This window comes from Pithys albifrons, chromosome 2 (genome assembly GCF_047495875.1).
Source record: "Pithys albifrons albifrons isolate INPA30051 chromosome 2, PitAlb_v1, whole genome shotgun sequence".
Lineage (NCBI taxonomy): Eukaryota > Metazoa > Chordata > Aves > Passeriformes > Thamnophilidae > Pithys > Pithys albifrons.
Genome location: NC_092459.1, coordinates 110,866,925 through 110,877,555, shown reverse-complemented (window position 1 = coordinate 110,877,555; position 10,631 = coordinate 110,866,925). Strand labels below are relative to the sequence as shown.

Below are 10,631 nucleotides of genomic sequence, written 5' to 3'. Positions count from 1 at the left end.
CATTAGCTCTTACACAGGACTTGGGGCCACGAATGTAAATTTTGCTGGGACATTGTGGCAGCCATGAGGATGCTGCAGTTTTAACAGTAAACAAGAATAAATGTGAAAGAATAGAAAAGATGCCCAAACCTGCTCCTGGGTTAAAAACATTGTCTAAGTGTTAAATGGGAATGAGACAGGCAGAGACTTTCAGCTTCAGAGATCTTTGTCCTTGAACAAACGGCGCCAGCCATAAGCAAAGAGTGGTATTAAAGATAAGACATTCTGATCTGACACAGAGCAGGATTTTTCTATTTTTTAATTTCTATTTGAATAAGAAGATTGAAATGAAGTGATTAAAAAATTCCCAGCAGAAGCCCTGACATGCTGATGTTGATTGCTGACCTCAGCGAGCAAGAAAGTGAACCTGAGCCCGGGCGTGGTAACTCCGACAGCCAAGAAAGCGACCCTTAGTCCGGGCACGGTGACTCAACAAAACCTTTTGCCGCACAGACGGAGGGAAGAGTCTCTCTGCTCTCCGTCCTCCCCTCCTTCTCGGGCTGCTCCGACTCCTGCGTGTCGCTACGCAGATGCTTCAGCCCACCCCAGAGGGCTCGCTGAGCCTCGGGAGCCGTTCCCCTGGGTGGTTCGGGGGTGCCCACCCGGCTGAGGGCATTGCAGGATGCTCCGGGAGGGCTCCCCTGGGAGGAGCCCTCGGGGCGCTCCCCTTCCTCGCCGCTGTCCGCGCCCATGGTGCTGAACGGCGGCGCCCAGGCCCTCCTGTTCCCTCCGGGATTAAGGCAGCGGTAATCGGGACCGGATTAACTCCCTGGAAACCGGCTGCAATCTGAGCAGCTGCAAATGTCCCCCAAAGCGGGACATGGGGCGGAGGACGGAGGGGAGGGGTAGGCATCCACTGCCCAGATGCTGCGCAGCGATTAGTGGACGGGGAAAAAAAATCAAGTATCTCATCCGCTGCTTTTGGGAAGGGCTGGGCTGGCTGGGATCTGGCAGCCCCTCCTCTTCCTCCTCCCTCCTCCTCTTCCTCTCCCCCGCTCCCGGCCAGCCGCCTTTCCGCGGAGGGGGCGAGACGCGCGCAGAGCCCGCAGCCCCCCCCGGCCGCAAGCGATGGGCGACATCCCCGGCCTCGTGAAAATCAGCGTCTCCCTCAAAATCCAGCCTAACGACGGGGCCGTGTATTTCAAGGTGGACGGGCAGCGCTTCGGCCAGAACCGCACCATCAAGCTGCTGACCGGGGCCAAGTACAAGATCGAGGTGTCCCTCCGGCCCGGCACTGTCCAGGCCACGTAAGTGCGGCCGCCCTGCCCGGGGCGGCTCCCTCGGCCCTGCCCTGTCCTGCCTCTCCTCTGCTTTATTTTTAGAGGTTTAATGTTTTTTCCTGGCAGGCTGACAGCGCGAGGTTTCCGTGATTTCTCGCTGCCCGCCCTTTTGCTTTGGTGGCCCCGTTTCTGCGTCCCCGGCCAGCTGTTCCCGGCGCTCCTCCTGGAGGGACGCCACGTTTGGGAGCCGCTTCCTTCCCTCTCCCTCCCCACCTTCTCCGGGAGATTTTTCAAGCCCGGCTCCTTTTCTCCCTCCTTCCCCGCGGTTTTCCCTGGCGGAAGAAGCCCTTCCAGCCCTCTATTCCCAAACCGTGCTGCAGCGTGGCAAAGCAGAGGTTGGGACCAGGTGGGGAACCAGTTCATGGTGGAGGGGCAGCCCCGAAGAAGAGATTTCACTGACCTCTCCCCAGCTACTGGAAATCACATCCCTCCTGCCTTTCCTTGCTATTCCTTCCCTTGGTGACTGCAAAGCCTCCCTGGCATTTTTCAGGAGCCTCAGTGAGTCAGCAGCGTCTGCTAAAAGCCCTGAAGCATCCCCTAGCAAGAGGCTGCCAGGCTGCAAGCCCACGTGCTGGCTCCAAACTGCCAGGGAAGGGGACATGCAGGGCTGAAAGGCTGGATCCCGTCTCTTTGCAGGACGATGGGCATCGGAGGTGTCAATGTCCCCCTGGAAGAGAAATCCCGGGATGCACAAGTGGCCTCTTACACAGGGATCTATGACACAGAAGGGGTGCCCCACACCAAGAGTGGGGAGAGACAGCCCATCCAGGTCAACATGGAGGTATGTGGTTCTCCAAGCCTGGAATGGGAGGGCAGCAGGGGGGTGACTCCTACAGAGAAGGTGGAGGTGAAATATTCCAGGGCAAAGTTTGAAGAATGTAGCCAGAAAATACAAGTCCCTTTTCCTTCTCTCCCAGGAGAGCAGCAAGGGCCAGGAAAAAGCAGGTTTTCTAGAGACCTGCAAAGCCCTTTGTGATGCTGCAGCAGAAGAATTGGGAGCTAAACCTCTTGCCTCTTCTTTAGGCAACTCCCACAAAGGTCCCTGGCTAGAAATTCAATCCCTTGGCATACAGGGACCCCTCTCCCTTTCCACCTGTCACCTTCAGTATACCTGAGGACCTGCCAGAGACTGAAAGCACATGGGAGAGCAACCCCCAAGGCTCTCTTCTCCGTTTTCCCATACGTTTCCATTATCTGCATCCACAAACCTAAGTTCTTATTCAAGTGGCTCCTCACCCCAGTCTTAAAAGAGAGGCTCCATGATCCCAAAATGAGATGCAAAAGCTCCTGCCCCTAAGGCAGCAGAGCTGACAGAGGACAGGAAGAGCAGCTGGCAAGTTTGCACAGCATTTTTTGGGTGCTGTGCTTGGCATGCAGAGGGAGATTTGTTTTGCTTTGGTTTGGTGGTTTGTTTTTTTCCCTCTTCTGATTACAGTTGTGAGGGATTTCTGCTGTTTATTCAATGTCTTCTGAACTAAGAAAGGGAATGAAGGCAGTAAACCATCTTCATCTGAAGCTCTCTTGCAGATCTGTTCCAACTTATACAAATTTAGGACCTTGCCAAGCCCACCAGATTTCAGCATTTTCTCACATTTGCTCACTGCACAGAAGATTTTATCTTGATCTTAGCTGGTTTTTTTTTCTGGAATCATCATTTAGCATAGCAATCCCCTTCTGAATACCAACTGCAACATCTCCATTTAGTGTTTCTAATAATTACAGTGTGCCTAACTTAATTTTGGAGACCCACATCACATTAACAGTTATTACTTCATAGTCTTAGGTTAATAAGACTACCCTGAATTATCTGTCCATGTTAATCACTTTTCTATACATCTGGCTCCTTTTAACAGGAAAACCAAACATGTCATATTACCTCCCAATGAGCTGAACAGGGCTGCTGGATGCTACTATTGAGCATTGTAGTTATATTTTACCAGGAGGTGCAAGGGCAGCACTCTCAAAAAACCATCTGCTTTGACCAAGGCTTCCCTGTTTTAAAAGTCATCTTCACCCTTACATGCAGCACTGATGTGAACTCTCATAATCTGGAAGTTTAACTTTTCTTATGGAGAAAACTGAGGCCAATCACAATTAAAATGTAAGGAGGGTCTGATTTTCAGATGGTTCGTTGCAGCATCACAATGAGTAGCCACAATATTTGCCCAAAGAATTGCTTTTACAGATCAAATCAAGGGATACTGACCATGAAGCTAATAGGATTTTCAAGCATTAAGCAGGTCCTCAATCCCTTTTAGGACCTGATCTTGATAGATAGGTCCCTCAATACAGACTTACATGTCCACAATTGATACTTTTAAGTATTAAATATAGGCAACTCAACAGGGATTTACATGTTTAACTCATCATTTAGCTGCTTAGCTAAGTAGAGCCGTAACAGATTTAGGGAACCAGCCTCAGATACCCCAGCCTGAAAACTGCTTTGAATGCCTACTTCCTGAATCTTCAAAACTGGGCTTACTGTAAAAAGCTTTAAATATTCCTGTTTCCTTCAACTATGAGGAACTTCTGCCTCCACTTCCTTTTCTAGAGCAGACAGGATCCTGATGCATCCCAGGGAGGTAAGGATATTATTTAAGGCATAAAAACTGAATTTGCATTAGAAATAGATTGTCAAGTCAGTCCTGCAGTCAAAAAATGGTCTAGTACTGCCAATCTAGTGCCTGAATGACTGAAGGTTCATAAAGGTCCATAAGAATTTATTTCCCATCTGCTTTAAAACTTTAAACAAATAATTCTTTGCATTCCTATTTTAGCTGGCTGTAGATATCTGACCTGTGACAGCCAGAGTTTATTACATGTAAAACAACAATCCTGGTTCTGAATTCCAGAATCTGAGGGTGTGTTTCTGTTACCTGAGTGCTCAATTATGCACATTATCTAGAAACTGCTAAACTGTCTGGCAGATTCTAACCAGATCAGAAAACTCTCTTTGGGCCTCACTTCAGTCTTGATCAGACAGAGATTGAATAAAGAAGCCAAGACCTCTATTCCCAATAATAGCCATCAAATCATCCCAGCGTGCAAATGCCAAGGAAGTGATTAAATAACTATTCAAACCTATAGCACTGGATGACAGAGAAAAGCAGACAGAGAAATACACTTCTAGGTCTGACCTGTGAAGAATGGGGCCATCCCTCCTCCTCAGGGAAGGATATACAGACCCAGTGGAGTAGCCAGGATTCAGCTGCAGGACCACAGGGCAGCTCTGAGGATGCAGAATGTTCATTACAGCACAGAGCTTCTGCATCTGCTAAGTACTGGGCTGGTGGGAGGCACATGGTAGTAGAAAAGCTCTGCAATTAATTCTTCCCTTCTCTTGAAAATCCACAGCAGTCAAACTACTCAGGGTAGCTCAGCAAACTGGGTCACTGAAGGAGGATGGAATTTGTTTTCTTCGTCTGTCTTGTTGAAATTCAGATCCTCCATACATTAACAAAATGAAATGCTGCTCTTGTGTTGTATCATCTAGAAATGTTACTAGAAATGCCTTTTCTTACTCAGTTTGCACACTGAGGGTGGCTGATGCTTCTCTCTGACAATTTCTCTTTGTGGACTGTGCATAGTAATAGCCAATGTGTTTAACCTTTACTATCTTGCATTATGAGTGTATCAGGACTACTATCAAAGATGATTAATGAAACAAAAAGTCCTCACGTAGGATTTTACTTGCTGGGAGAGATAAAATAGCACGTACATCTGATTCTCTCTCTGTCAAAGGATGTGGCAGAAATATTTCAGTTACTCCTTTAAGGTAACACTTGGAACTGGAGCCAAATTAAACCCTTCCACTTACAGCACACAGCAACTCCTGCTGTTGTCAAGGCTAAATTTAACTTACCACAGTGGGCTGAGGGAAGGTTTAAAGCAATGTCCATAACACAGCAGCAGCTTACAAATCACATTTTGAATTTAAAACAAAAAACACCAAAGCAAATAGGTCCTTGTGAGAGAACTGGATACAACAGGCTCATGTTGGAACTCAGGAAGAGTCTCTGTGTAAAAGGGCTTTTATATTGACTTTGCAAGTGTGATTATAGCAGGCAGATGATCAAAGATCAGCTCCCAGGCACATGATGGGCATGGAAAACAGTCAAGTGAAGAAACTGTCATTAAAGTGAGTGATGGAAATATTTAAAGGGAAAAAATGCCGAAGAACAGTGCTCTTCAGTAGCAGTGAATTCACTGTCTACTATGATCTAACACTAGAACACAAGCAACAAGCCAGACCACTGGGACCAACAGCAATGCCTACAGGCTTCACACCCATACTTCAGATTCTCTGCAATGTCTCAAGGCATGGGAACTCAAATTTTCCATCACCATTAAAACAGAAATCACACTCTATCTTTGAAAGCCTCACGAAGGTTTTTTGGTGTTGTACAGGTGTCTAGCAGTGGCTTAAAGAAAAAAGCATCCTTTATTGCTATAGCCATAGTTTCATGCACTTTGAAGCTGCAAGAACAATCAGACAACTTACAGTCAACATCTCACTACTTCTTCACTGTAATAGACACTTGTCTGCTAAACACTCTGATTATCTTCTTCCTAGTTTCTGTTACTCAGCTGCACCATCACAGTCCAACCAGCAGTTACAGAAATGAACAGAGAACTTCTCTTGCCTAAGTCTCATGTAAAATGTGGAACAGAATCCCAGGGAAGGAATAAGTGGTGCACTAGCAGCACATTTCAGTCAAGGCACTGCAAACGCAAAGCTCCAAAACACAGGGGCATTAAAGGTTTCAGACTGAACAAAAGGAATCTTCCCAGTCCTGACTGAAGCCTCTAGGTGTGGTATAAAGGTGATGTAGTGATGGTCTGTATCACAGCAGATCACTGGTACATGATCTACAGTATATACAGGCCACTTGGAGGTCATTGGGCCAGCTACTGCTGTGTCATCTTAAGAAAGGTTAGAGATTTGATTCTTCTGTTAGTTATCATTTATCCATGTGGGAACTTGAATATTTTTACTCCTTTGACTTTCCCAGATGTAAGTGCAAGAAGACAGTACATGCAGAATCTGATCCTTCATGTTTTATGTATAAAGCATAAAAGACTTTCTGATTGCTAGAGCTGGCTTTACAGACCTTTGATTTGAGGAACAATAACCCCCATATCAGCTGGTTTATGTTTTGCAGTTTCACAGTTTCACTCAGTTTTTCAGTTCTGAGTGTTGTTTCTCATTAAGAGAGAGAAACCAAGAGAAGAATCAGCTCACTAACACTGATATTCCCTCTTCCTTGCAGTTTAACGATATTGGCACCTTTGAAACGGTCTGGCAAGTCAAATTCTACAACTACCACAAACGGGATCATTGCCAGTGGGGGAACAGCTTTGGCAGCATCGAGTACGAATGCAAACCAAACGAAACACGCAGTCTCATGTGGATCAACAAAGAGACCTTCCACTGAGGAGATGGGAAACCAATACTGCTGGACAATCTCCCTAAAGAAAAATCTACCTTTTGAAACCAGCAAGAAGCCTTAACAAAGGCATACTCTAATGTTGCTTTGTTCCATAAGGTTCCAACAACTACATTGTATATACAGGTGGTGCCACTAAAATATTTGCCTATTACTGTGTTTTAAGTTTACCATGACATCTGCAACATTCTTTATCTGTCACCCTGAGAACATTGAAAAGTTCATGGTAAAGAGTATCTGATAGCTGGGTAGAAAGTCATACCACCATAATACTGTTGTAAGTATTTGGATTATTCCCACTAGATGTAACAACTTTTGTGAAGTGTTTTGCTTTATTGCTTAGGATTTGGATCAACATCACATTGGTGATTTCTGTATTTACATGTGGTTTTTCTCCTAAATCAGTGTGTTCCTTCAAGCATTTTGTTGTACATGTCATCCCAGTGGACAGCAAAAAAAAATCAAAATACGGATATTTGTAGGGTTAGCTAAATGGCAGCTAATGTACTGTTGGTATTGTGTTTCATACCAAGGGATTTGGAAACTCATTCTCCCTTTTGTTAAGTGCTCTAAGATATCCTGTGAAGTTGGCTAATTTACCAAATCTCTCAAAATAGGATTCTTTGTTGTTAAGTTTCCCAGTCTCTGAAATAGCTTTAGGAAATGGTATAAAACATGATGAAGGAAAAGCAATAAATCAGCTGTGGTATCAAAGAAGTTTAACAACATGGCTAAGATCTGTCTTAAGATCCTAGAGTGTTCTTGAGAGACACAGCAGCCATACTTAATTTAGTTCTTAGAGTTCTGATGGTAAACTCCGTTTTAATGACACATTGCTCAAATCAGTTAAATCCTACAAATCAACATTTTCAAGCCTGACCACTGTATTATACCAAAATTGACAGGATTTCTGACCAACAAACACTCAGCAGTGTGAAGGGTGCGGATCCCAGCGCACGTTTACACATGCACTGCACTCTTTCAAATAGAGATAAGCATGTAAGCATTTGCATGGTTATAACTAAAGGTGCTACATAAACACTAGATCAGTGTTTAACACAAACAGACAACACAAAACAAACACATCTGTTCTTTCAGGAAAGAAAGTAAAGCAAGGAAACAACTACACTTGTCCCATCCCCAACTTGGGTTGATGTAAGCTGTCAGTCAGTTCTTGCATATCTGTTATTCCCTTTGTGAATAATTTGTAAATTGTGTATGTAAATGGTAACCATGACTTTTGATCTTTGTAATAAAGGACTTAAACAATTTCTTCTCTACTATGGCCACCTAAATGAGCTGAAAATATTGTATAAAAAAACAGCAGTGGCTTTAGAGAGTCAAACAGCAGAGGGTATGTAGTCAAGGCTTTCTGAGAATCCAGTCCAAAGGGCCTCCTGCTGACCACTCAAAGCTACTGGTTTTAGTAGAGCTTATTAATATGCATTTGGTTGCACTAACATAATTTGGAAAGGAGAGATTTAGGACAGAAGTGAAGTGCAAAGATTTATTTTCTTCCTCTGAATATTAATCAAAAAGCTTGACTGTTTGCAGGTTTCCAAGACAAAGGAACACTGATGCAATACTGGTGAGCTATCCAGCTGCATCTCCACTCCAAGGAACATTACACAGGCAAATTTTACTGAAATGAAATTTTACAAACAAATTTCTGCATTAACTTCTTTCCTAGACTCTTCCTGGAAAGAATCCTTCAAAATGAAAAAAAATCCTGACCAAATTGAAATGAAATCTGCACTTCAAACAGAAGTATTATTGCCAGCACTTTAGCAGAAGCTTCCTGATAACATGATTTAATGATTCCAGACTTCCAGCTGTCAATCAGTTCTCTCTGCACAGTTAGAAAAGTGATTTTATTCTGCAGCCATTGGCACACTTTGTTTTATTTTGTTTGTATGTATGAACTGAAAGCACATTGACAAGAAATACATCTCATAAATAAATTTGCAGAGAAACTTCTGTCCTAGTAAAATTAAAACATGTAAGATGGGCCTTCACTTTGAGCTCAACTTCCATAAAATCCTTGGCCCACAATGTCCTGGCTCTCCAGCATTTAAGAAATGCTGAAGTGAATAACTGAGGCTGAACATCTGATTGCAACACCCCTTTTACAGACAAAGGCAGTGGTGGGATCAGGACTGGTTAATGGCAGATCCAGGGAAAGTGTCAATGGAATTTATCAGCTATTACTTTCTTCTCCCCTAGATGAAGTTTAATCATACAGAAATGTGATTTGCATTAGTCTTAAACAGAAGATTATTCTCATGGTGTTTGTTGAGTATCCACAGCACCAGTGCTGATACTCCACACACGCAAAGCAAAATAATCCCATCCATTTCCCCTTGCTCAAGAAATGCTTTGCTAACAAAGCAAACATTTCCTCCTAGTAAGGCAGATACAAGACTTTAGCAGTTCCCTGGAAAGTAATGTTTTGAATTTCTTTCATCCAGGACAACTCTGCTAAATATTCATAAAGCTTGAGTCACTAAAACACTGTTGCTGTGACAGTTTGGTGCATTATTCAATCTTCAGCATTTAATCACCAAACAAGTTTGTTCTTTACACAGCTTTTGCTAATTAATACTTCCATTTTTGTACAGAACTCCAAAATTCAGGACACAATACACTAAGCTTAAATATATATGTCAGGAAGTGCTGACTGTGTCAATCCAGCTGAAACCACTGAACACTCATAGCTGGAGGTTTTATACTTGAGAGACTTGGAGATTTTTTTCTCACGAAGTGTCCAGCTGTCATTTTCATAAGAAAAATTGAAACAAATAGTCCAAATCTTTGTGTCATTTTTCCCTCATATTTAGAGGCAGCAGCGAGTGCTTTCAGACTGCTGAGTAACAGCAAGTTATTAGTCATGATTGTCACAGTTGAGATCCTGCACAGGACTTGTATGAGATCATTAGAGTTTGCACAAGGTTTTGTGTTTAGTGCAGCTACTACAGGCTTTGCTATTTCCTATCATCGGGCTGTATATGTAAAAAGATATTGCTGTTCAAGCCTCCATGCCCTACTAACACACAGCAGGGAGGTTTCACTGGCTTCATGAGGCTCTGTCCTTTGGCTTGCAGATGCAGTGACTCTTACTGAGTGCAGACCAGCAGAGTTTCAGAAAACCTCATTTATAAAATTATTTGTATAAAAGACATAAGCAGAACTTCTGTACAATGAAGATGCCAGTTTTGTAACACAAGGCAGAGATTCTTTCCCACTTGGTTAAGAGCATCTCCCTCACTTGCTTTGTGAAATTTTGATGCATGTGCTATGCCTTCTATTCCTCTAAAGTCTCCATGCAAAGCTTTGATTAAATAAGGATGTGGCACATTGTAAATGCTAACCTCTTTCTGAGATCTGAAACAAGAGCTGTGCCTTTCAGAATTCAAAGCATTGCCTTAATATCTATGTCAACCCTGAAGCACAAAGCAGCAGTATAATGAGTCTTAGAACATTCACGTTTTCCCTTAGCTCCTCAAAGCTCACAAGTGACGACGGGAAAGTCCCTTTAGTGCAGCTAATCCAGATCTTTGGCTAGGAGGCCTACAGGCCTTCCCTGCTGCATGCTTGGCAGCTCTCACCAGCATTCCTTGGACTGCTTCCTTCCCCCTCTCCCTGACACCAGCGTTTAGGGCTTCAAAGCCCTGAGAGCCTTGGCTTTCAGCCTTGGGAACACAAGGCTGCATCAACCCAGGAAGGGCCAAATGAGTCCTCTCTGCATTGTTTCTCTGTCTATACCACAAGGTTTTGTGAATTCTCCCACTGCAATCACTGGAGTTCATAACCTTTTGACCCACAGTGAGTTGCACCACTCGTGTGAGCACAGAGATAGAAACAGATC

General features: G+C 43.9%; 1 protein-coding gene across 1 annotated transcript; it reads left to right on the top strand.

Moving 5' to 3' along the window:
* The first annotated feature begins 875 nt into the window (after positions 1 to 875).
* CNRIP1 (cannabinoid receptor interacting protein 1) lies at positions 876 to 8,035 on the top strand. Its single transcript, XM_071582092.1, has 3 exons — positions 876 to 1,286; positions 1,956 to 2,100; positions 6,590 to 8,035. The coding sequence occupies exons 1-3, from the start codon at positions 1,108 to 1,110 to the stop codon at positions 6,752 to 6,754; spliced, it is 489 nt and encodes a 162-aa protein (XP_071438193.1). The 5' UTR covers positions 876 to 1,107; the 3' UTR covers positions 6,755 to 8,035.
* Positions 8,036 to 10,631: the final 2,596 nt, after the last annotated feature.